The 27,214-nt window shown below is 41.8% G+C and overlaps 1 protein-coding gene across 2 annotated transcripts in view; it reads left to right on the top strand.

Annotated features, from left to right (window-relative positions):
* The first annotated feature begins 1,086 nt into the window (after window positions 1–1,086).
* The window catches only part of Tsc1 (tuberous sclerosis 1 protein hamartin), a 125,298-nt gene continuing 99,170 nt past the window's right edge, over window positions 1,087–27,214 (top strand). The window contains exons 1-9 of one of the 2 annotated variants that reach the window (XM_065451127.1): window positions 1,087–1,298; window positions 1,423–1,538; window positions 1,873–1,976; window positions 3,425–3,574; window positions 4,323–4,470; window positions 4,808–4,974; window positions 5,484–5,557; window positions 15,877–16,055; window positions 21,288–21,401. In XM_065451127.1, the coding sequence (XP_065307199.1) occupies window positions 1,442–1,538; window positions 1,873–1,976; window positions 3,425–3,574; window positions 4,323–4,470; window positions 4,808–4,974; window positions 5,484–5,557; window positions 15,877–16,055; window positions 21,288–21,401 (1,033 nt within the window). In that variant the 5' untranslated portion in view covers window positions 1,087–1,298; window positions 1,423–1,441. Of the gene's footprint in view, window positions 1,347–1,422; window positions 1,539–1,872; window positions 1,977–3,424; window positions 3,575–4,322; window positions 4,471–4,807; window positions 4,975–5,483; window positions 5,558–15,876; window positions 16,056–21,287; window positions 21,402–27,214 lie in introns of both variants that reach the window. The other variant, XM_065451128.1, reaches the window with a different exon arrangement.

The raw sequence follows: 27,214 nt of genomic DNA, 5'->3' as shown, positions 1-27,214 counted from the left end.
GAGCAACGCCATGAGCAACGCCAACTTCCGGCTTCACTTTAGCTTCGCCAAGAGTGACGTCAGGGTCTCTCCTGAATTTTCTTCCTCCGTGAGTAAACAAGAGAGAACTTGTCCGACATGATGGCGGAGCAACGCCAACATCCGGCTTAGCTTCACAAAGAGTGATGTCAGGGTACAGTGTACTAGAATAGGGTAGTCAGGGCCCCTCCTCAGTTTTTTCCTTCCTCCATGTTGTTGGGTGTAAAACTCAACTCCTTCACAGCTATTGTAGCAGAAAATTGGATAGTGATAGTATGTGCGTGCGTGCGTGTGTCTGTTGTGATGCTAAATGTCTTATTATGCAAACTAGTCTGCAAAACGAGGCTTCTGCGAGAAATTCCAGTGCAAGCGAGGCATACGTTAGCTTAAAAGTATGTTTTAAATCCGTATGGATATATTCACAAGCTAGATACATTCAAAGCTACGCGGCGAAGGGCGTGCCACTGAGCCTCGAAGTTTCAGTTCCGTTTCCTACCATTTGCGTTTCTACTTTCTTGTTTTCATATGTGATTCCCTCTTTTCACTGCTTCTGTAGGAGGCTGCAGCGTTATTAGAAGGCTGTTCACACTCCTTGCCTAAGTTCGCTATTATCGCATGTACAAGACGCACGAATGCTATAGCTATACGCTTCTGTGCTGGGTAAATAAACATCACGTGACTCTCAATGAGGTTCTGTTGTTTCCACTTGTTTACAAATTAGTACGAATGATCAACGGTAGAGGAGCTACAAATGATACAGCACACGCCAAAGGAACCTAAATGTTCTAGTATATCTCTATGCAGTTTGCTACACGGCTCGCTAAATCGCACCGCTACTTGTCGACGCTGCTTGCGCAACACAATCTAGTTTCACACAGAAGGTATTGCCTTTTCTTTGCATCACTAAGTAGCGCTTAGCAAAGTTTATTTTTAATAATTTCAGCAAGCCACTATGCTAGTTTTTTCAACAATTTAATTCATCTTAATGTAAGACGTCAACTATTGCTCGGAATAATACAAATACAATGACATATGGATCAAAGGGACTTTGGTGGTTTATACTCCCGCCACACGGGAAGAGCAGATAAGAAAAGGAGCGCATTAGTGTAGTACATGTACTTAGCTGGTTCGCTTGGTGGGGGTGGAATGTTTTGCAGAGATTTTTGTGTGTATTTGCGATCGCTAGGGTACCGATTGTTGTGCTAGCATGTCCCGTCGTTTCACAGACTCCCACTATTACGGCACTTGACGAATTCGCCTGCTGTCACGATATGTAAAAGGTTATTTTGACTTTTTCGTTTTCGGAGACCTGGCGCCGACTGCTGCTGGCACGTCCTACTGATTATGTGGTGCATTTCTTGTGGTCCACCTGTTTGTAATGTGACCGTGCTTTTTCTTGTGCAGCGTGAACCACAACTAAGTCATGGCTCTTCCAGCAGAAGTATTCGCAAGCTTGGAATCATGCGATGGCTGCGACGTGGAGGAAATCAAGCAACTTGTGAATGAGAGCCTTGCCAACAGTAGGCTACGTTTATTTTATTTTGTGCGCTGCCGTGCCAGTTACCATTCTTACCAGATTATAGTGTGACCTTCTTTTCATTGCTACTTCAGGCTGAATGTAGGTGCGCAGTCTTTATTGATTGGTTTATTTGTTTTCTGTTCTCTCGAGTCTTTTTTTTTTTCTTTCCCCGGCTCACGTGTGCCTAATGGGAGCGAGTACGAAAGAAATGGTTGGTATTTACTTGTCGTAGTTGCTGAGTTTGTTTTGTTAACTTTGCCTTTTCCGAAGTGGTTCGGTAGTAATTCCTAATGTGCATAATGCATTGAGTTGCGTTTTTGTTTTTCTGTCAACAGACAAAGATACATCAATTCTGTCCACGCTGGTGGAATACTACCTGTCATCACGATCTCAGCGGTGTTTGGATGTCTTGGTTGCTATCAGGGAAACCAGTGCCAAGGTCTGTTATTTCATGCTTTATACTAAGAGTACGCAACTAATTCCTTAGTTATTCCTTTTGTTAAAGACCTCTAATTCCACTTGTGATCCCAAGCATGCTCTGTACATTTTTCTTCTGGAAAGCTTTCGTTTTCATTCTTTGATTTGCCATCCACCTGATTGAAGCAGCACACTAAAAAAGATAACTGACACAGGTTTCTCAAAAAACAAAACTTGGTGACCTAGGAAAAGTCTCACCTTGTGTAGGAATCGAGCATGGGACCACTGAAAAATGGGGAGTCACTTTACCCACCATGTTAACAGATGTCTGCGCTAGGCCAAATTAACTAATAATTGACCTTGCAATCCAAAGCAATCAAATTGGCCTTTAGCTGGCCCCTGCTAGCCTTTCAGTCAGCTGACTCAGTAGAACAACTGCTCCAGATTAGTGGGAGTCTTAATTCTAGGTTCAAAACCAGCTAGAGTTCTTTCTCGGTTGTAAAGCTTAATTTTTGAGGAGCCTATATGGGCTTTTCTTTGCAGCGTTCGGCTATGATCAGATGGATGATAAATGCCTCTGTCATGAAACTACCTACCTCTGCAGCTTTCCATGGAAGTTATTTGATTTAATGAGTGCATGTTTGGTGACAGATAAGAATTCGGTACACGTCTGCCCACAAAACGACAAAACGGCTGCTCTCGGTGCTCCAGTGCATAGTTAGCAACAGATGCCAATATTGAAAGAAGTTTGCCTCTGGTGTGTTGTCACGAAATTTGGCCAACGTAACTTGCACGCTGTGCAACGTTAACAACACACTATGCAGCTTCACTAATTTCTTTGTTGGACAGCTGCATTCTTGTCCCTACATTCCTAGATTGTTGCTATCTTTAAAGCACATTCTCACTGGCAATTGATATAGGTTGTGCGACCGAGTGCAGCTGAAGGCAAGCATACCCTGCTGATCGGCACCCTGCAATGTCTCCCGATTAGTGCTGTCCACTTCTGCTCGCGCCACTGCCACATAAAATAAATCTCGTCAAATTCTGGTGACCTGCTTCCGCATTACTTATTGGTTCAGCAGTGTTGTGACTGAAAAGCCAACACTGACCAGAGCTGAAAAATGTAGCAGGAAGTTACCTGAAATTTACTTTTTGACTCGAGCAACCATTTGCAACCAACTCAATCATTTAGCCTCCAAGACTCACTGATGTGAATGCTGCTCTAGAGTGACTAGCCCAGCTTTGCTGTGTTTTCAGGTTGAATTAGTGGACTAGGAAATCTTTGTGACTGCAACTTTTGTTCTTTGAGCAACCTACACTGTCTAGCTGTTGTAATTGATTGCTGTTAGGTAGATGGCGAATGTTGTTCCAATAAAACTTTGACCACTTTGTCTACACAGTTCATTTCATTTATCTGCTGGTGCTGCACATATGGAGATACAATCTCAGACACACCCTCTGCTCTTTCAGGACCTGTTCGACAAGCTTCATGACTGTCTTAAAGGAAAGACAAGGCACTGTACACTTAAGCTAATAACCAATATTGTGCACAGGCAGCCACCTTGGCTTCATCACATCACAAGTCATAAGATTCTAAGTCACATCCTCACAGTCATAAGGGTAAGTGCAGTGTCACTGTGCATGTGTATTTGTGGGAGGCATTTTTTATTGTAGTGTAAATTTAAAACATTTCAGGCGTTGCAGGCTTCATAAATGAAACTCCTGCTGTTGACATTGATGCGCTGATGTTGATAGAGCTGTTCATTGCAAGTTTGCAAAGAGTGTTGGTGCATCCAACCAACCACAGTGCGTTTGATATTGAAAAAGCTGCACATTCTTCAGCCCTTTCTTTGTATTCTAAAAAAAAATTGCTGCATTGTTTTTCTTTAATTATAACCGTATACAAATGAAGTTTGAAATGGTTGGTGCCGTTATCCAACTTTATGAAATTTGCAGGGTTTCTTGGTTGCGCTGACCTCCACGGCGGCCGCATTTCGATGGGGGCGAAATGCCAAAACACCTGTGTACTTAGATTTAGGTGCATGTTAAAAAACCCCTGGTGGTCGAAATTTCCGGAGTCCTCCACTGTGGCGTGCCTCATAATCAGAAAGTGGTTTTAGCACGTAAAACCTCATAATATATATATATATATATATATATATATTTTTTTTTTTGGTTGCACTGACTTGTTCAATAAAGCAAAAGCTACACATCATTATTGTTAGGCATGTAGTTTCGTTCACTGTCCCCCCAAGTTGATTAGGATGGCAATGAGGTGACTGCCATGGATGACAGAACATCAGCGTGCTTTGAATACATGTGTGGAAGTGTTTTTTTCACATTTTCAATTATGTTTGTGCCTTTCCAGAGTGATTCAGAGCCAGTGCATATCATGCAGGCCAGCATGATCATTTTTAGTCTCATGCCAATGCTGCCTGTGCAGTTTGGAACGTCTGCTCTTGCAGATACTTTTGAGGCTTTCTCAGCCCTGGCTGCACAGTGTACGAAGAGACCTAGTAAGCCAATTGTTTGTTCTTTCAATTTGATTTTCCCCTAAATTGTGTGCACTTTGGGATTTCATTATTCCACTAGTCTTCTTTTACTTTGAATTGGTTCAAGCCCTTTGTAGACTTTGGTGGTGTGGGTTTTCCCATACCTTCTTGTTTTTCATCTCACTTAAAGGGTGCATGGAGCTGATCACAAGCCCCAAAATGAAAGTGTTATTCCTGCGCTAGCCTCTGGTACCGACATTGAGTAAAACTTGTTTCTCTAAAGCAATAACCAGGCTGCATGCACTTGTGTTTGTACTTAATTAAGCACGTGCATAGTAAAAAGTAAGCTCTCTGGTTTCAGGTCACATTCATGAAAGCCACCTGATGTACTTGAAGCTGAGTCTGCAGATTCTGTTCCAATACCTGTATGGCATGTACCCGTGCAATTTTCTTGCCTACCTGCGTGGGTACTATGGCAGCCAGGACAACAGTCGTGAGAGGCTTACTGTTTACACCAAGACAATCCGGGTGAGGTTCAGAGATCACCAGGACTTACTGCAGAAATACTAAGGCTTTGCTAGAAGTGACATTTAATTAGTTATTAGCAAAGTTTCCATGTGAGCAATCATGCTGAAGCATGTACAGCCTACCAGTACTGGTGTAAACAGCCACTGCATTTTTGCATCCTTTTGTCTGGTTATGCCCATTCATTAAAAGAAGAAAGGTGTTAGTGTATTCAGGTCAGTTATGCAGCTAGTGAATACCATATGGTTGAGGTTTCGTTTCATTATAGTAGCACTGCATCATACCTGCAAACACTTTCATGTTTGCCAGTGGTGGGAGACCGAGGTCAAGTCTATTATGTCTGACCTCTTGTCATTTAGCCTCATTTTTCTCGGCCTCTCAAAACTGGCTCTCATGTAATTTGTAGCTGACATTTATGTGCTATACCCAGAACATCATATTTGATGTCAGGTTCCAGTTGCGTCTTCCAAGCCGCGAGTTGACTCGGCAACTTTGTTCACACTTTATTTCAGCCACTGCTACAAAGAACTCGTGTTCATCCCCTGCTAGTCACTGCTTCTAAAGATGCTGAGCTGAGTTCAGCGAGGTTTGTAGCCGGTTTCTATTATGTGCTCTTCTTTGCGTGTGCCCTTTGTAAAACAAGGAATGCCTTAACGTCTTTAATGTGATTTTTGGGCCTGTTGTATTTAGATTACACGGATTATGAAAAGGTACCAAACTTCATTAGTACATTGAAATGTTTGTGACTGCAAATAAAAAAAAAACGGATGTAATGGGTAGTAAATTACACCGTCTGTAAAATGCCCCGAAAGGCCTCTTTATGCATTTTAGTGGAAAAAGACAACTTAGTCCAACCTCAAGCAGGCCACATTTCATTGCTGGAGAGGAACCCAGCCATTGTGTTAGGCTTACAAATGCGGAAGAGGTATCGGGGAAAGAGCAGCCTCCTCTTTCCCCTTGCCTCCAAGCAGACTTTCAATAGAACAATCAAGCAGGTGTCTTTCTTTCCTTTTTTTATAATGTGGTGGATGTAATAGGACTACTTTTGTTTGCAAGTTCCCATGAAATTTCACATTTTACCTTGAGAAATAGATGTGGGATAGATGAGGTACACAATCTAATTTTCTGGTGACTCCACTTGCCTTGGTGTCAAAGGTCACTTGTCCAAACAAAATGGCCCAGGGTTCTTTTCACCCAATTTTTGTCAAGTCAACCAAATATTGCAGCTACGACACTGAAGGTTTATTTATTTACAATACCTTACAGGGCCCAGAGGCCATTGAGTAAGGGGGACAAACAAGGATATTATAAGAAATGCAAAATATACACGTCAAAAAAATGGAAAGGGAAAGCATTGCACAGGGCTAGTACTAAAGAGCAGCAACAAACAGAGCAATGGGCAAAAAAATAATTCAAGTGTACAAATACAGCACAAATGTCTGGCACATGACTCAAGAAAAAAAATATAATACAGCAGGGGTTTACGAAAACAATAGCCAAAAGGTGCGATATTTTATACAAGAGAAGATTTAACGTCACAATGTCACTTGAAAGTATTCGCATAGCTGATCATGGAATGATTGATGGTTGCATATGGATGCAATATTATTGGGAAGATCATTCCAAAGAACGATGGCATGTGGAAGGGCTGATGAATTGGAGGCTTGTGTTCTTCCGTATATGCGCTTGATGCTTTACTGATTATGTAAAAACGACTCGAAATGCGTGACAGTGCTTCTAGAGGTAACGCAGATTGCCTGGTGCAGTGCCAATATTTATGAAATAAGCTTAAAAGAGTGATTGAATGACGAATATCTTATGACTCAAAGAGATATCAAGTTTTATCTGTGTTACTTTGAAAGGGGGCTGTAGTTACGTGTAATGGAGCGAACGGCTCTATTTTCTATGGATTCTAGCAAGTTTATTAAGTAGTCTTGATATGGGGGGGGGGGGGGACCATATGGATGCTGCATATTTTAGCTGTGGCCACACAAGTGTTAGGTAGGCCAGTTTTAGAACATTGTTAGGAGAATTCCGCAGGTTCCGGCGCAGATACCCCAGTGTCCTTGAAGCTTTCGCACAAATGGTGTTGACATGCATGGCCCATGAAAGATTATGCGTGAGATGAATACCTAAATACTTGTATGATGATGCCCGAGACGATACCATGCTATTTATGAGATACGAGAAGTTAGAATTGGTACGCTTGCAGCTGAAAGTGATAACCATGCATTTATTTGAGTGAAGTGTCATTTGCCATTTATTACGCCTACTGGAAATTAGGTTAAGATCACTTTGGAGGGTGAGATGATCATCCATGGAATTAATGGAGCGGTAAATAATGCAGTCATCAGCAAAGAGTCGTAGATGAGAAGATATGTTAGAAGGCAGGTCGTTAATGTATATCAGAAACAATAAAGGGCCTTGAGGTACACCTGAAGTCGCGTCACAGAGTGATGAAGTAAAATTGCTAACTGTTGTAAACTGTTGGCGGAAAGAAAGAAAGTACGAATCCATGACAGTGTAAAGTGTAAAAGAATCTAGGCAAATAGCAGATCATTTTGAAAACAAAACAGGAATGTGCAACGCGATCGAAAGCTTTAGCAAAATATAAAAAGATGCAGTCAGTTTGTAGGTTAGCGTCCATGTTAAAATTCAAATCAGTCGTGCATTCTAGTAGTTGAGTATCACAAGAAAACCCTTTTCGGAAGCCGTGCTGTTCAGGAAAAAGGAACTAATTATGTTCGAGGTGACTGCAAATGTCAGAAGCAATAATGTGTTCGAGTAATTTACAGCAAATGCATGTCAGTGAAATTGGGCGGTAGTTTTCGGGTGAATTTCTGTTTCCGCTTTTAAGTACAGGGATGATTTTGGCAATTTTCCAATCGGTAGGAAGCAAGCCAGATGATAGTGATTGTTGGAACAGGAGGCAAAGAATTGGACTGGAAATTGATGCAGTGCTTTTTAATATTTTAGAGTAAATGTTGTTAACACCAGCACTTGTAGAAATCTTTAGGTTATTAATGAGTTGAGCGATACCGTCAACGGTGACATTAATAGGGGCCATATATTGGTAATTATAATCAGGTACAACGGATATGTTCGAATGATCCTCCCTTGTGAATACTGATGCGAAGTACCAATTATAAGTATGAGGGCATTCACTATCAGAGAGTGGTAGATGGTCATCATTGGACAGTGAAATATGATTACTAGCACTGTTGGGAAATATCGCACGCCAGAACTTTTTGGGATTGGATTTTAAAACAGGGGGGAGGTCTTGGGAAAAATATTTATCCTTAGAAACGCGAACAGCAGAACAATAAGACTTTAAGCATACTGTATTTTTCCCAAGCCCATGCTGTGGACACGAGTTTGGCCTTAACAGAACAGCCAAGGTGCTTGAAGTGGCCATCCTGTCATCCTTGTTCGTCAACCCTCATAGTTAATTGTGCTAACGTAGCTATGCTAAGACCCATCTTTGCTTTTGAATATTTCAATTGTATAAGCTCTGCCCCATGAGGTATGAGGCATAGCCTAACTCTTTGCATGTTTTGGATGCACACAGCTCACCAGTGCAATCCTAGTTAATTTTACTTTGTGTGCGCTCAGCTCATTAACAGCAATAATCCTGTTTTAAAAGAGTTTTGAACAAACCCAGCAGGTCCACTTCTTTCTTCTACTACATAAATGGCTGCAGTGCCAGCATGTGAAATCCTCAGTTATTTCCTTTTTTTTTTCTTTTTCTTACATAAATGTCGGCACTTCTTCAGCGTCTTGACGGCCGCATTGATTCAGTCTTCCATGTTCCACCACATAAATGGCAGCCATTTCTTCAGTGCTGGAGGGACGCAGTTATTGCGGTCTTTGTTTTCCGCTACATAGATGGCAGCATTTTGTCAGCATGCAAAGACTGTCTTTAGAATCGCACATTTTTGAGGGCTTTTAGCAGATTTCGAATGATAGCGTCTGCCACTGACAGCCTGCACGTGAGTTGGGCGTGTGAAAGAAAGCTGCTGTTCGACTGCAATAGTGAGAGTGGAAGTGGAAGCGATACACTGGAGTTTTGTTCTTCGAGCAAAGATAACAATGACATTCTTCACATCGCTTTTTCTGCTGAAAGTGACAATTTGAAAAGCGAAGCTGACATGTACTTGCCCAATAGTGAGGCGGCATAGTCGAGCTTAAAGCTTGAGGCAAATTTGGTTGGAAAAGCTTTAGAAGGGTTTTCAGTGGTGTGAAGTTTGAAAATAAGCCATAATAAAAAAAGAACTGAGAAGGAAAAGCGCAAATAAAACAAGGACAAGATGAGTGCACAGGATTGATGCTTATTGCATGCCAGTCCTGTGTACTTTCTTGGTTAAAGCATATTTCTTTTTTTTTTTTCCAAGCATGCCGTGTGAAAGATCGTAAGAGAAAAGTGAATGAGTCTGCAGTGGATAATTGTAAAATGCAGCTTGAGTGTTAGGAAGGGCCCCTCACCAGGTCTGGCCATTTTGAGCTGACAAATGTAGTGCATACAATGCGCGCTCACGATCGTGTCTGCTAAGAATTACTTAGCTAGGCACCGTAGAAAGAACTAAAATTTCAAACCAAACGCCGTTTGCCCTTCTCTTCATGGGTGCCTCACTTCAAGACAGGTGGATAACGTATATCAGGAAGTGTATATCGAAGTGTCACACGTCACCCGTAGTGACGTGTGACACTTCGATAATTATTCAAGGCAGCATCTGCTATTTGTGTAATTGTTTCAATAGACGAATGAAAGTTCAGAGAAATAATAAAACACACAAAGTGAATGTCTGACCTGTTTTTGTTTTGCTTCGCACCGCAGCAAGAGAGGTGTATTTCAGATTCATTGCTTGTTCCCATGCCGCGCATTTGCATGTGCAGAGAGTGAAACTTGTCATTTTCTACGGTGTTCCAGCATGCGATTATGTCATGCTCTGTGATCCACTTGCATGTACCTCAGTGTAGTGTAGCACTGACTTATACTGCTAGTCACGTGTTCTCATGCATAGTGTGCAAAATTGTGTGCTGCGCAAAACCAACCTCCAGCTCCAGTGTGGAAGAACATGAAAGAGGAATTTCGCTTGCAGAGGCTAGACGGGGCAAGTGGAGAGAGTGTCCGTATTGGCAGTGACGCCCGCCTCCTGAAATCGACAGTTCACGGCACTGAAATATTTGTCTCTGCTATTAATGAACTAATTTGAAAAAATTTTGTGGCAGAACACTCCAAAGAGGGCACGTAATAACTTCCAGTGTATAACCACAATTTGCTATGTGGCGTGGTGAGGGGCCTCATAAGGGCCAGTAGTATAAACACAGGGAAAAGCAACATTAACAAGCTTGGTTTCACTAGCCGCCACTCTCAATTTCAGAGACAATGCTAGTAAAAATCCATCCATCCAGTCTAGTTTTTATTGCAGTTGTCAACTGCATTGCCAGCGTAATAGTAGCGGGGAAGTCTTTTTTTTTTCTTTGTTCTTTTTTGCTTTTTCCAAAGAGAAAAAATATGCAACTTAAGAATTTTAGTAGTATGATATGGCTAGCCACAGTGTTGCAAGATCCCACCAGCTCTGCTGGTGCTCCCAGAAATGTATCTTTATATCTCGCTATGTGCCTGTGCTAAGTATATGTCTACACTAAGCTAAAGAAACTCTCTTCTAGTGTGATGTGGCGTTAAGTCAGGGAATTTCTCGGGCATTGCGCTGCGTAAGAGCAACAAGCATAAGCACAGTGTTGCACACTGTTCTTTCTCATTGCATTGTGAATCCTTGACTGAATCGCCACCAGTTTGAATGTTGTGAAATGGTTTGTTGTCTGGGTGAGGCAAAATTTTGTGGTCAATTATCATCTGTGATAAGGACAATTAAGAGCTGCCAGTGGTCAGGTGAGTGTTCAATTTCTGCAACAGGTTGAGGACATGATGAGTGGTAACTTTCAAAAACCAATTATAGCCATTGTGTGGCAGCCTCAAGTGGCAGAGTGATCAAGCTTCCTGGGCATTATTTCTCTAGGCGCCACTCGTAAGTTATAGATTTGCTTGTCGCCACAGCATCTGTGCTTCCCAAGAATGTCCGGTTGCGAACTTCTGCAGCCATGTCACCCTCAGTATGGCCTCCTAGTTCCGAATATCTAAACCTGTACACTGCTACGTATGGCAGGTGTCATTGAGAGAGAGTCTAACAAATAGCAACACAAATATAAACACTCACTAAAACCTCCTATTGTGGAAGCGCTGCCCAATGTACACACTATCTGATACGAGTATATAGACATTACCAAAGCTGAATTCAGTCAGTAATTAAAACTGAAGATGCTGTTATTTAACAGTCTTATAAAAAAAGCAGCAAAAGGGACACTGCAAAATATTTGGAACGAGTATACTGAACCTTGTCTTTTAAATATGGATACTCTTCCTGAAGTCGCCAATGTGCTCACGGATACCGTCCCCACCCGGTAGGTTTTTGCTGTTAGCTAGGTACACTGTTAACTGTAGTGTAGGTAAGTGTTAGCATCAGTAAACCAGTGCGTTATTTTAAACACCTTCAGGTCAGTATATTTTTTTATTCTGTACAGATCTGTTAACTCTTGTTCTAGAAGCATACTGTTCAGCGTCTTAGCCAGCAATGTCAATAACACAGCTCACAGAGCCCAAAACTGTTCACAGCATGCAGCAGTGTTAGCCGTTCTGGGGTCTGTAGGTCTTTTTCTGTGCACTTTACATGAAAAGTGAAGCAAAGGGTGGATATTTCAGTTGCACTGAGAAGCAAGAGATGGGTATTTCAGTCAGACTTCATTTTATTGACCTGCTGTCTTAAGGTTTTTGTTCTATGTGTAAGTGCTTAGTTCGGTGTGCAAAGGGGCTGCTTTACCTGATGCAGCTTGTGTAATATCCCCTTCAGGTGCCGATTCTCTCCATTGAAAATTCAGCATCATCACCTTTCTTGTGCTGTCAGAATCGGGAAAACCGTACAGCTGCAGAACAAATGAGGAATTTTCAATTTCAATTCTTCAGGGAGTTTTCTCAAGTTTACAAAATGTGGACTCCATGCGAGAACTCGTTAGAGTAGGGGTTTTCAAATATTCGAAAATTTCGAATGTTGAATATTATATTTTTAATGTTTGTATTCGGATCGAAAACTAGGTATTTGAAAATTTTTGAATATTCGGTTGAATACGAATATTGGAAACAAATTGAATATATTGCTGGCTGTGCAGAAGCAAACGTGGTCCTTAGCGTTTGTTTCTATCTAAGAAAGTGTATGGATGATTTGGGGCTGAATTTTGCAATTTCGTGTTGCTGGCGGAATTTTGCCTGTAAAACACGCGTAGCCACTGGACATCTAAGCTATGCAGGAAAGCCAGCCTCCAGTAGCAAGGGGCTTGCGTTTGCGAACAGCGGGGGTGCTCTCTTTTGCAGGTTCCAGCTTCAATTCTGACCTTATTGTTTGACAGCAAATGCGATGAGTGACGACTGGCACAGGGTCAAATGTGAGTTTACGGGAAATCGATGTGGTATAATAAGGCACAGGTTGGCGAGAACCGACAACTAGCATAAATTGCTCATTTTTCTATAGGTAATACCCGTGCCACACGAGCACAGAAAACTACATGAACTTGCTGATGCCTTAAACTTTAATGCCATTCTCGGGGTGCCACACGGGCATGCTTAGTGGCATTAAACCTTAATGCCATTCGCTACTAAGTGCATTTTCGTAACTTAGTTGGCCGTCAAATGTGTACTCTCTTCCCCAATGTCTCCGGATTCTGATGACACTGAACGAATTCTTGGGGAAGAACAATTATTGTCTTCTTCACTCTCTCTTAAAAAGCGCTTTTTTTTTCGCACCGTACTTCATTCTTACAATTATTACTACTCACTGGAACATTGAATGCGTACTGTTGTTTCCAATGTCCCCACCATGGCCGTAATGACTACATTCTGGCGATATTAAACAAATTTGTAGAGAAAAACAACTAATATATCCTTCACTTTCTTTTAAGAGGAGCTCTTTATTTTCGTAGAGATCAGCAGGCGATCTTGCCGCTACGCCCAGCTACAGCACTAATCAAGAGTGCGTTAGCCAGGAAAAGCTGTTCGATTGCACGGCGGCGACTCCTTGCCTTGTTCGCCTCATACTGAAGCCTTCGAATTTCTCAACGATGTTTGGCTCTAAGAAGCACAAACGCTGCAGCAAACTCAAGCACATGGTCAAAGTCTTTAGGATCGCTGCTTGAGAGCTTTGCAGCTGTGAGAGCCATTTTCCCATAGCATAGCCAAACACTATGGATTGGCTGCTCAGCTAGGTTCGGCTTCAAACAGTTTACGGCTCGGTGCAACAATGACACTCCTGAAGTAAACTACGAGGGTTGATCCAGAAATAAGGTTCCCAAAGAGCTCGAGCCACACGGGAAGGTACAAGGCGGAATCCGCAACACTGACTGCTCGTACGGCTGTTCCTCCACTCTTGATTTCCCCCAGCCGCGCTTCGCTGTACCGCTCATTCTTGGCTCAGCAGCCGTCCGATATGGAGGTTCCCATTGTTGATCCCGCCAAGTGCGAGATTTGTTCCGTAATTTGCTTTTTGCACGCCAAAGGGACTCCACCCGTGGATATTTGTCAGTTGACAGAGGTGTGTGGCAACAAGTGTATGTCCATTCAACACGTCTGAAAGTGGTGTAGGGAGTTTAGTGGTGGTCAGAAGAAAGTCCACGATGAAGAACAAAGTGGAAGACTATCAGTTTCGGAGGCGGTGATTGAGATGGTCCAACGCGAAGTTCTTCAAAACAGGAGGATCACCGTCCATGAACTTGTTGCTCAGACTCTTGGGAGTTCTTATGGTACAGTGAAAAGAGCTTTGACTGAAAAATTGGGGTATCGCATGTGTTGTGCTCGATGGGTACCGCGGCTATTGACATCAGACCACAAGGAGAAACACCTTGACATTGCTCGCCAGTTCCTTCAAAAGTGTCAAGAAGTAAGGATTGTTGGACTCCATTGTTACGGGACACAAAACGTGGATGTTTCATGTCACTCCCAAAATGTAACAAAAATCCAAATAGGGGCATGACCCAGAGTCACCAGTCGCAAAGAAGTTCAAACTCCTGCTGGCAAAGTCATGGCCAGTGTTTTTTAGGATCGTAAAGGGATACTGCTGATCGATTTCATGGGGCGTGGGACAACAATCAACTCGGACAGTCATTGTGTAACACAAAGAAAAACTCAGGCGAGCTATCCAGATCCGCCAGTGAGGACGACTGGTAGTCAATGTAATGCTGCTTCACGACAACGCCCGACCTCACATCTCCTTTCGAACCCAGGAAACTTTTGACAAACTTTGGGTGGACTGTCATGCCCCACCCACCGTACAGTCCAGGCCTCGCGCCTAGTGATTATCACTTGTTCCCCAAGTTAAAGGAACATTTGAGTGGCCAACGCTTCTGGACCGATGATGAAGTCAACGAAGAGGCAAAACACTTGCTCAACGGGTTGGTGGCAGAGTTCTATGACATTGGGATACAGAAATTGGAGCACCGTCTACAAAAATGCATAGAAAAAAATGGTGATTATGTTGAAAAATAGAGCAATGTTTCATCCTTCCAATAATGTAAATTTTGAGAATAAACAATGTTGTCTATTTCTAAAATTGATGGGAACCTTATTTCTGGATCAACCTTCGTACATAAAGCGCGCCTATTAATGTTTCTCACGCCATTTCTTAAACATTCAATCCCGAAATAATGGTTTTTATTCTATTATAATTCTCAAGTAAGCTTAACCGTTTCACCGCAGTTATCGCTATTGCGACGTTTATTGTCATTAAGTATGCCCGTGTAGCAGCGACTGAAATATAATGGCATTAACCTCGCACATGTGGTGTGGCTTTAACATGAGTTTAATTTTTTATCAATGACAGTGTAATTGCATTGTTCCAACATGTTAAAACTAACCAACTTGCTAATAAATGCATGTGCACATCATTATTTGATATTCGATTCAATATTAGATGCCAAGTATTTCTATTTGATTTGTATTAGAAAATTGCGATATTCGCACACCCCTACTTTATAGGAGCAATATAATTTTATTGAGTGCATTTGAATTTCATGCAGTACCTTCATGTGCACACTTGTGCATGTATAGTGCCTGAAGGGGCTATCACCACTGCTGATATGTCTAGATTCTCATTTCCCACACACGTGTCAAGCAAACTTAAGGTTTTCTTGTTTGTGTGCTAGAAATGTACCATTGGTGAACTTTGACAGGGATGCATGCAAATTATGGTAGAAAGAAAAGGATACAGAACGTGTATATCCTGTCAAAGAAAGCGTAATAGTAGCGCAGTACATGTACACTTGCTAGCAAAGGGAGGCCAGGGTTGCCGCACAAAAGAAAATTCTGCTTCACCGGTGTGGGCATCCAAAATGAAACCAAGGGGAGCAGCCTACATGTGTGTTTCACCAATGAACTGTAGCGAAACATTTTCATAGTGCAGAACTTTTGTAGGAGACATTAAAATTTTTTGCTGATGCTGTGCTCACCAAACATTCGCCTGTACAATACAAAGGACGAAAATAATGTGATCATTCCCCTAACGCAATGCTACATTTGTGCTTGTGATAATGCAGCCAAGTTTTTGGGTACAAGGTGCTGCAACGTCATTTTGCATGCTGAACCTTGGATGAGCCGCTATACGTGTCACTTCAGATGCACAAAGAGGTGTACTTCAGTGTGAGAGCCTAGCAGCTGTGTCTCAACTTTTTACGTTGCTGTAGAGTAAGCTTTTACTGCAGCGCAGAGAAACGGAGAATGTAATTTAGTATCGCTGAAAAGCGTTTCTATACTGGAGGTTTCTGCACATTGATATGGCGCATGATCATGTAGTTCCTTTCCTGCAGGTGGAAAAAAATGCAGCCGTATGACATCTTAATGGAGTGCGGTCAGCACACACTGGACCCAAAGGAACACGTAACCGATAACAATGAAGCTTCTTCGCCTCCACCCATGGTCCTAGGTGGAAGTAATGCTATGTCACCACTGCCTCTTTTGCAGCCTCCTAAAGTACCGTTTGCCAAAGGTATGGGAAGGCAGCAAATTTGCCATATTCAGCAGCGTCTTATTCTTTTTTGGCAGAACTTTCATTGTTCAGATGCATAGGTGCACATACAGTTCTCTTTTTGTTTAATTAGGTAGCTGCCAACTTAGTAACGGTGGTACGATACCGCAGCAAATCGTGCATTATACTATTCTTTAATGAAATTAATTATATGCACAAATGCAGGGATGCTGCGGGTATGTAGACCAGAATATCCGACATGTGATGAAAATTGGAAGTTGTGGTCACAAGACATCACTGATGCGCGGGGTGTTGCAGTGGTCAAAGGCAAGCCGTGATCGTCTGAAACATGTATGAATGGCCAGCATGGTGCACCCAGTGTTTGGTGGCATGGCAGATGTGTGTGTTGCAACCACTGCAGCTCGCCTGACCCATCCATCAGTAGTTTGTAATACCATGAGACCACTAATTTTCATTATGGTCAAACTAGTGCTTATCAGCAGACCCAACGCCAGAAGGCTGTGTTGCTTTTGGCACATATGTTAAACTAATTGTATTGAAAGTGGATAAAATTAATTATTTGTTGCTCATTCGAGAAATTCTGGCACTGCACCGTCATGGAGTTAGCAGCTATCTGGTAATACAAAAAAGCGAGATGCAACATTTCTGTGTTGGAGCCCTCTTAAGAAAGGAGGTGACAAATATCACTGAAGTCTCTCCCTTCACCTGCGCTGCCTTCTCAGGCTCACCTTAGTTCTGTAGCACCGGAATATCTCGTGTAGGAACTCTCAAGTGTTAAGACAGAGTGGAAGGAATGTGGGCTCACTTTATGTAGTGACCTTAATTCACAAACACTGTCAAAAATTAGTTTGCCAGTAGTCTCCTCGTTCAACAGAACACTGGATACGATAGCAGACAACCCCAGTCTTGCTTCTCTCTCTTGGATAGAGGGGAACCATTGCCCACTTTGCCTCCCTGTTTTGCTTGCGTTCATGTGTCTATATGTACACATCAATGCATGCATTCGGGCGCAGCCAGCCATCCCTAAGAAAAGCTTTTCCCAGGAAAAGGTGCATGTTAGAATCGAGTAAATATGGTATAATTCATTTGTCTGGGACACATTGTATTGAGTTGCTCCTCGCAAAAGCAACACAAACATAGTCAAGAAATCTTGACAAGAACCATTTGGTGTGCACTTCATGTGCAAGCTGTGCTGGGCTTCCTTTTCTTAGGTATGTGCCCTTACCAAATGTCATGTTGCTGTGCGGCAACCCTGTGTTCCTCGTAAGACCACCGCAGTGCGTGTGGAATGCCGACCTGTCTGCCTGGTGCCTTGGTAGTACCGAGAAAGTTATGTCCTCAGCATAGGTGGCGACGTGAAAGTGAGCTCTGTAAAAAGTGCCATGTGTTTTACAGAGTGAAAGTGGACAAGATAAGTCTTGATGCAATCCTCGTTATGCTGAAGTCGCATCTGACACGAAAGTACTTTCATTGCATCCAATATCTGTTATAAGTAGACTGGTTCTTAGGTGCTAAAGATGTGGGTTTCAGACGCCTAAAGCAGGCACTTAATCTTTTTCTTGTCTATGACCTGTTTCACATGACAGCTATTTTGGCCGGAAAGTGGCACACCGGCCATTGTGGGAGCATCTAAACCTGTTTTGGGGGCTGCGCACACTGCTGCCATTGCGATTGAAATGTTGGGAAAAATTCAGATGTGGTGACAGCATCTGACCAATGGTGGAGCATCAGTGAGCAGTGATATGAGAAGAATATGGCATAGGTGGTGTCAAGGCACATAGGGGCTTGCGTACTCAAGCTGGCGATGCTTTTCTAGTAGACGACGGCCAGCGATGAATTAACTGACGGAAAGTTCCTTTGTGTGGCACGACCTGTGGGCACGAGTGCTCATAGTTGGATTTTGTGCTTCTTCAGTCAAAGTTCACCTGAGCTCTACTAGAACTAAGAGGCCACTACTCTTCTGCTCAAATGCCTTGAGAAGAAAAGGGGACAAAAGATTAGTAAAAAAGTTAAAAGCTGTCAATGCCTCCTTACCAGGCAGTTCACATCTGTGTGGCCCTGATAACGCATGCACGCCTGGCAGCATTCAAGAAAAAGAGCCACTGACAGATTCATTTCACGCCATATTTAGGTAATGCAATCCTTATGGCACAGTTCTAGACACATTTAGTTAAAGGATTCTTCAAAATGGGAATTAAAAACGAAGTAAACGGGAACCAGCGCAATATATTTTTATGCATAAAAGCGAACTAATGTTGCCCTAGGAAAATGGGGAAACCCGCATCTCACATGCACTAAAATGTGGAAAGGGGTACCTTTGTGGACCACGGAAACTCTCTGCTCGCTGGTGCTTTCTGCAAGTGACACCTATCGCAGTAACAAGCATCACACGAAGACGTTGCATCTGGAACAAAGTCACTTCATTGCATTGCAGTGCCACTGAATCACTGCAACCACCTTTGCACAGTTGCATGCATGTGAAACAGTATGCACTACAAATTTATTCTTCATAAAGTGTTTCTCTTTTTATCACACATCGATGCACAGCATTATGTATCTACTTACATAAATTTATTTATGTAAAAAGAGCGGGGGTTGGTGGAGTGAGGGGCAGAGTTGATTGCTCATCTATTGGAGAGTTTAAGTGAGCTGCCATCAGTTGGTGTGTCTGTACAATCGCAAAAAGAGCAGAGGTGCTGAAAATGGAGACCATATGACTGCAGTTGACCATAAATCCAGCGGATTCCAGTGTTTTGTGGACGCAGCTTATAACACATGCACAGCACAATCTATTGTCAACAACCTTTTGAAGCTACAATATACACAGTATACCTATCATAATTCCGCATTTTTCTCTCTCAAATTGTTACTCCATGTTACGCCTGCAGTGTGGAGTGAAGTGTCCACTGCTGAAAAAGACCTTTGGTGATATTTTTCTCTGGCATTGCTAACAAGTGTCAAGCAGAGGGTGAGAAGCCTTCAAAAGCTCAACTAATATTGACAGCACAAGTGCTTATTTGCTAGCTCACATTGGCAGGTGTATTGCCATTAGCAAGAGCATCTGCGAATGCTCCCAGACCTTGGGGAAAGAGGTAACTAAATTTGCTTTTGAGACAAAGAGCACCCAAAAAAAGCATTTTCAGGTGCTAAAAATGAGAACAGGCATATGTAGGCATAATAGACAAATACACATTCATAGGCATTGCAAAGTCAGTATTTAAGCTGCTTCCTAAGCCATAATTCGTGCTCATACAGCAAAAGGGTGGCACCCTGGTGAACAGGAATCAAAAGGCATTTTCCTATAATCCAGTCTCTAGCTATAAGCCTACCGGGTGTTTTAACATTAACAGAATTTTTAAAATTGCCGGTGGCATTTACACAAATGTACTTATTAAGGTGTAGTACACGAAGTGTGCATTACTTAGATTACAAATCAATTTGCATAATTGACAAATAATTAAATTTCACTAATTATATTTCCAACTAATAACATTACATTACTACACATGTAGCAATACACGAATTGAAGCCTTTAATTTGACAAGGGACATCCACTTTAAACAAACTTTGAAACTAGCACCAGTTCTGAGATAAGCGCAGTAACTTGCCATAAAAATGTGCAGTTGTTTTACTTACTTTTTAACAAAATGCCTTTTTATGCATTGAAGGTTGCTGGAACACCAATGCATTTTGTCACAAACTTTGGGAACATGTAGTATCCCGAAACTGGTGTCATCCCCAGAATTGGTTGGAAGTGGATATGACTTTAAATGTCACCAGCTAAGACTCTTAAATTGCAACATGTGGCATGAAGTGGTTAATTCAAAAGCTAATTAGCAAACATTTGGTGATTAGTCTAATATTCACTTTTTTTTTGTATGTGCAAATAATGTCTGCCTATGAGAGTAATCTATCTCAAGAAACGTAATTGTGCTACGTCACGGGAGATTTTTAGAACTTCTGTTAACAATAAAATAAAACACCCCATATATTCATTACACGCTGATATTGACGACTGGCGTATAGATTTACTTCGTTATATCTGATAATTAATTATATCCATATTCATAATATCTATGTTCAACTATAGCTTGCTGCGGTGTAACAAAGACACTGACACACATTCATTAGCATGTTTGATTGCTGCCTTAAAGCTGTGTCTAATTACAATGACTGCCCTGTCCACGAGTGTTGCTGTCGTAAGTGGTATGTCATATCTGATGGCCTGTGCACAATCAGGGAAGCAGCCTGGCGTGTCATAATAGCATACCAAACAAACAAGAATGCTGCCACCCACTCAACGATATAGGAACCAGTGACTGTGATTGGAAGAGGGAATGCAATGACTGTGCTTTCCTCATTTCAAACTTGTATTCAGTGCTGTGTAAAGGAGGATCAACACATAATTTCGAGGCTGTAGAAACTCTGCTGCATGCTTCTCACACGTAAAAGGCTGACTCTTGGCAAGTGCGAAGGTTGAGAAACGGTTAGGAAATAACTTAATTCGGTACTGAAGTTAACCTCGTAACACCAGACCTGGCATTGCTCACGTTATCATGATGTGATGACAAAGAGCAAAATTTGTTGACGTGTAGCAATATGGCTAGGTATGGCGACATAGCTCGTGAAGAATAAGTGAGAGTGATGTGCGTGATTCTTCTGGCTGCGTGCACATGTGACAACCGCAGCGATCACAGGAATAGAGTGAGTAAGTCCATCATAAAGTCATGATGCACCCCCTCTTGGATAATGAAAACAAAGCTGGTTCGTAGAAATAAATGTTATTTAGTAAATTACCCAGGGCACTTATGAAGTTAGGCAGTAGAACTGAAAGTTGGCGAGGTTGGTTGCGAATCATTCTTGAACTGCAGCACGCACAAAGCACGGACACAGTCAGAGTTAACCAACAGCACTTGTTAACTTTGCATGTTTCCTTTATCTTTAGCATGCACTCGAGTTCAATAGTGAAGCTTGGAAATATGTTTTGTTGGGGTTTAGAGGGTTTTGACTTTCACTTTAAGAAAAAAACAAAACAAAAAAGTAGATTTAGGAAATGTCATGTCAGTGCCCCTTTAAGGTAAATAGATAAGCCGGACCTGCATGGGTCGTAGGTTAGCAAACGAAACATGGCTACGGCTAGAATTATGTTTTTCTTTGTGGAGGCATACTGGCCCTGAGCATCAACCAGCTTGTCTGATCCTGCTTTTGCCATATCTGTGCATCTGTTTACAGGGGAGGCTATTGTGGCATCTTCGGTAGTTTCAACGCCTTGCTGGAGCCCTGTAGAGGCCTGTGGCCTTGCTCCTGCCTGGAGAACTGTAGGGTACTCAAGGTCATTGTCATGCGGTAAGTGCAAAGTTCAGACATTGCCCTGACACACTTGATTGCTGTGAATCAGTACCTTGGTGTTCCTTTTGTCAGCCATCACTTACTCTTGCAAGGTCTGAGGGTGTTGTCTTCCTAGTGATATCCAATCAAGTTTGTCAGAAATGTTTGTCTTTAATTAATAAAGGGATGCCAAGGAGACACACTCAATCAATTTGTAGTGGTAAAGTGTTATTTAAAAATCTGTTTTCAATAATTTTGCAATAATACATGGTTTGTCATTAGTAAAAATAAAGGTCAAAATTCTATTTCTATTCTTAAAATTTCGCACGAAAACTTCAGTGCCTATATCTCAGTGTGACGTTAAGGAATTCAAAGTATTTTCTGTTGTAGCTTAGTGAACTATCTTGAAACTTGCTCAGTTCAGCATATGGCTATCTTACAAACAATGTAGTCCAGGTTTACCAATAAATTAAATGGGCCCAAGCAGATGCCATCAAAATCTATGATGTTGCAGCAAACTTGTCAAGAAACTTCAAGGTGGAGGCTTGACCTTTCTTTAGTGGCTTTTCTAACTCATCAAGCTTCCTCCCACATTGAAAGTGGCTGTTGTGTAGTAAAAGTGTAATTTACTGGTACATATGCACCTCAATTTATTTTGCTCTTTGGTGTCACTTTAACCCTTTCCATACTCCTAGAAGTGTCAAAAATGTTTTCCAACTTGCAGGACATTTCTGTTGGCTACCTTGCTGTTGCTGGGGCCAACAGAATCCAAAAGCTAAAGCACAATATTAGATACAAACTCACTAATTTAAACCACCTATAAGAATTCGACCAAATTCACATTAAGTGTTCCTGACTACCGGGCGCCTCCATATTTTTATTCGTAAAGACAGACTTTCTTCTCACAAAACTGATTTTGTTTTCTTGGCACTCAGGCAGCAAAATGCATATTTTTGACCAAAATTAAACATGGTCGCCTGGTCATGCCTGGCCGAACTTATCTGAACAGTATCCATCAGCCATTGTTACGCAAGAAGCAGCATGAATTTTTTTAGAAGAAAAAAGGGGGGGGGGGAGTAATTCACCGACGATAAAGACGAGCGCTTTTGCAACTTCTTTTTATAAATTTGAAGACTTTTGCTCAAAAACTAAGGCATTGTACACCACCAAACTTTTTTGGGTAATGTTACGCCATTAGAACTACTGGCCCAAGGAGACTTATACTTATGTTGCCTATAGTATATTTCAGAAAAATTCCCAAACGTTGCTTTCTGAGCAGGTGCGTCCCACTGATCCCCAGTTCACTGGATTTGTGGTGGCGTTTTAGATAAGGCAGTGAAGATAAAAAATGTTCTGCCAAATTTTCAAAGGGTTTCTCGTAAATTAACTAAAAAAATGTGCAGCTTCATTATATTTAACAATCAAATCCCCAAAATGCCAAAATTGCAAAAGTAGCTCAAATTGGCTCATTTATTGGCATTAAAAAAAACAATCGTTGGCAATTTTCATTAGAATTTTACAGAATTCCCTCGCAAGGCTGATAAATCTAGCACTGCAAAAACATGTTGCATTATTTTAAGTGGAAAAATCGAGCCTATTTTTAGAACCCTGTATGGTCGTGATACCTATGATCTGTGTAGTTATAATAAAAAAAATCGAAATTACATTCACATTGCAATCCGAGCTCATTGTCTTTGTGGTAGTAAAAAAAAGTGACTCGGATTGTGTCTTTTTTTGCCTCTGCTGAACCATGAAACTAGTTGAGGTTTGGTTTTCAGGGCTATTGTATCTGTATTTTTCCCACAGTATGTTAAGGTAGCAAGCACACGAGAGCGCTCACAGCAAGCTGTTTAAGGCTGGTCTTGAGAAACCACTTCTGCCACTGCTCTCTTATTACAGCTGATATCTGAAATGCTCCTTGTTTAATGACTGATGCACTAGCCTAGTGGGAAAGTGCGATGAGCCATTGCAGTGAAAGAGTCAGCTGAGTTTGTTCAGACAAGGACAGTTGCAGAAAGTGTCCCAAATATTTTCACAAAAGTTTGTTTGGCAAGGAAACCCTTCCACACAATGGAACCAATACTACTAGTCCAACATACACGCTTGTTTCACACAGAAAAAGTCTTGAGTGAAACAAGGTGCAGAAATATTGTTATCCAGTCACAAAATGTTGCAACTTAAAAGCGCATGATATAAGAAATATTCTTTTCTACATGTACTCTAAATCTCTACAATCTCTCACACGAAATTAAGATGAATTGAGTTCGTGGAATGGACAAAGAATTCCTTTTTAGCTCTTTCCCTACCATAGGGAAAATCTTTTTTTTTTCTTTTGTAGGTCATGCGAGATTTCTTTTTCTTCTTAAAGAACTACTGCACTTAACTTATGTAATACTTAAATAAAAAGCAGAATGAATGGACTTTTTACACATAAAAGTTTTATTAACGAGATGTATGTCATCAGAAAGATATAAATTGCCAGAATCAAGATTGTGGGATGAAAGTTAACAAAGTTTGTAAAGACATGCTTGTATCTACTAAGAAAAGAAATGTAACAAAAATTATGAGATATACAAAATGTATTGCCCTCTAGTAGGCACTGTCTCCAAAAAAAGTCAAACTTTTTCGTTGAACAGGTATTCCACTGCAAAAATTTTAATGCAAGCACTAGTTGGGCATGCCGGGCTGAGGCCACTGTTGTTCCAGCCTGGTTTGCATCGTCAGCAGTCTCAAAGTCAAAGTCCGATGAAAAGGCAGCATCCTCAGACTCGCTGCTGCTCGATCCATCGATAAAATGGGTAGAGATGCTACGGAATCGCGAGATCTATAACCTTTCAAAGCACATGTGGCGCTCCCGGAGGCGGCCATTTTTGCTTTCTACATTGACAATCTCGAAACTTCAGAGCACATCGAAAAATAAACGTCTTGTAGGAGAAAAGCAAACTGCTTAGAAAACAAAATACATTTGGCGGATGCTTAAGCTTCACCCTTAAGAGTAGAACGCAATAGCATTCAAAGACCCCCACTGCTTTTCACACTTCCCGGTGACTGCAGCTTATGTAACCGTAACGTTTAGCGGCGAACATTATGCACGAAAGCAAGCTTTCTGGTAGAAACGCGGCCTCTTGTGTGGGTCGATTTCCTGTTATTGTTTCGCACTTCGAATATTTCAGTCTGAGAAGAGCTAACATAAAAGATATGTGCGGTCTGTGTGTTTTCTCTTTTTTTACATTTGTTCGTAGGCTGCTGTTCTCTTAATTCCAAGGAATAAATTTGTAAAGAATGATAGACAAGGTATGAGCAACTTTGCTGGTAGAAGAGTGGTTGGGTATGCGTGGTTTGGAGTTTGGTTCGAAATTCTTTTTACCGACGCAATGTCTGGCGCCGGATGTAGGATGCCGACGCTGAATTTTGTGCAACACGGGGCACTTAATGCTATCGCGTTAATATAATTCTCCTTCACATCCGATGGCCTAGAGTGTCCGTGAGCGGTGCAGAAGGTCTCAAAAGCAGCATTTGAAACCATCAATAGCAGGCTTTCTACTTTGACAATCGCGATAACATTGGAGCACGTTAAAGAAATCACCACGTGGTGGGAGAAAAGCGAACTGCTTAGAAAACAAAAGAAAAGTAGTCCTGCTCCTTCACGTCCGATAGCGCAGTGTGTCCTTGAGCGGCATGGAAGGTCTCAAACCAGCTTTCACACCATCGGTAGCTGGCTAATGATGCCAAATGGGCGCGGTAGAGTAAGAGTTAATGGCGAGGAAAAATTAAGGGCTTATTTTGACCCTTTATTTATTATTCTTTTTTTAGGCACTTTGGATCAATGGGTGTAACTTCAAAAATCTTTTGCTCCACTTTTCATTACATTCTACACAACTTACAAAAGAGTGGGTTCACCAGTTTGTTCTTTCTTCTTGGAACTGAATCGCAAATGTTTTAAAAAAAAAATGTAAAAGTCGGAATATCCCCGAGCATGTGTCGCAGCAACGGTAATCAAAGCAGCTCCGTTGGTGACGCGTCCATAATCGCGGCTGTTGCCAGAGGAGGAGAAAGCTCAAGCTCCGTTCTTCCCTACGACGCCCCGGATGCGGGAGCCGCCGGGGACCTTCTCCGTAGGCGTCGCCGCCGCTGGGAGGCGGCTATCAGAAGTTCAGAGCTGGCAGACCAGCTCTGGGTCGTCCGGCAAGCCGAAGATGCCCCTCGAGTCCAAGAACTTTGAGCCGTCACCTGAGGCCACCACATCAAGAACTGCCGGACTATTCTTTACTAAAGTTTCTTCTTCTTCTTCTTCAGAATATCCCCTATGTTTGGCCCTTTAAATAACAAAATATCATAACCGATTTCTGCAAAACTTCGTGAGGTTCATATCTTGTGATCAGTTTCGTGCAAAATTATGTTGCTAGATTTTGTTACTAACACAAATATGTGACATAGACTAAGGCATCCACTTCACTGCTAAACTGCTGGGGCACTTATCAAGGTCGGCGGTGTACGTATTCTAATTTTATTTCTGATGCAGTGAATTTCACACGGCGGTGGCAATAATGCACAGGCAGCCTGAATCATTGCAAAAGAGTACGCATTTGGGCTGGTTGGTTCATGATTACGAGCAATAAAAAACAGCGCTAAACGACGGGACGAGTGAAGGGACACAGACAACAACGCGGTTGTCTGTGTCCCTTCACTCGTCCCGTCGTTTAGCGCTGTTTTTTATTGCTCGTAAGCCTGAATCATTATTGCGATAAAGGGTTGTTCAGGAGCTATGACTAGACTAATAGAGATACCAATTTATCATTTAGAGCTTGTGTTGAGAAGAAAAGTGTGAGGAAATTATATGGCAGTGCAAGAACCACTGCTTCAGGTTTAGGACTTTGGAATGTAATTACTATTTGCCTTATTCATGCCCAGTAAGCAGATGGTGAGAGGCCTTCAAAAGCTCAGCTAATATTGGCAACACAAGCGCTTGTTTGCTAGCTCACATTGCCAGGTGCATTGCCATTAGCAACAGCATCTGCTAATGCTGCCAGGCCTTGTGGAAAGAACTAACTGAATGTGCTTTTGAAACGAAGAGCATTTTCAAGTGCTAAAAGCAAGAAGAAGCATATGTATGCATAATGGACAGAAACAGGCATTTATAGGCACTGCAAACTCGGTGCTTAAATTACTTCCTAATGCATAATTCATGCAGTGCTCATACACCAAAAAGGTGGGGCCCTGGTATGCAGGAACAAATAGGCATTTTCAAAGTAAGTTGTTCAAACAGTACATTCACAGCTTCCTCCAATTTATGCATGCACACCGTTCAGTGTACAAGGAATTTTCTTTGTCAGATTTTACATTCTTCCACATATAGAATGACTGAATTGCTTGCACCAGCCTGACACCTTCGATGAAATTCTTGCCTTGTTACTACAAAAGAAGTTTTTTTGCGTTTTTGTCCATGCCGTGCTACGACAAATTAAACTCAATTCCATGCAGTGGCGTAGCCAGAAATTTCGTTCGGGGGCGGGGGGCCCACGTTGCAGCTCAGCCTCCTCCTTATAGAATTTGTCAATGGATCAAATACTTGAATAATAACTGCATTGCCATTGCCAAAGATGCTGCAAATGAAATCTTAACCCTATGCACTGTCAAGACAAGTGAAATATGTATTTATTCATAAAAGAATATACTCGTATGCCCAAAACATTTTGCCTAAAATCACTGATATCAATGCTTCCATGTTCTTCGTCGATTCAATAAGTAAAGAAAATATCACACAAACTTTAGAACTACATCAGATCGAAATCAGCAAAGCAGAGCATGCAGCTTATATGAAAAATGTAAAG

Source organism: Dermacentor albipictus, chromosome 5, assembly GCF_038994185.2.
Source record: "Dermacentor albipictus isolate Rhodes 1998 colony chromosome 5, USDA_Dalb.pri_finalv2, whole genome shotgun sequence".
In the NCBI taxonomy this organism is placed as follows: domain Eukaryota; kingdom Metazoa; phylum Arthropoda; class Arachnida; order Ixodida; family Ixodidae; genus Dermacentor; species Dermacentor albipictus.
Note: the sequence above shows the minus strand (reverse complement) of the source record. Positions and strands in the feature narration are given on the sequence as shown.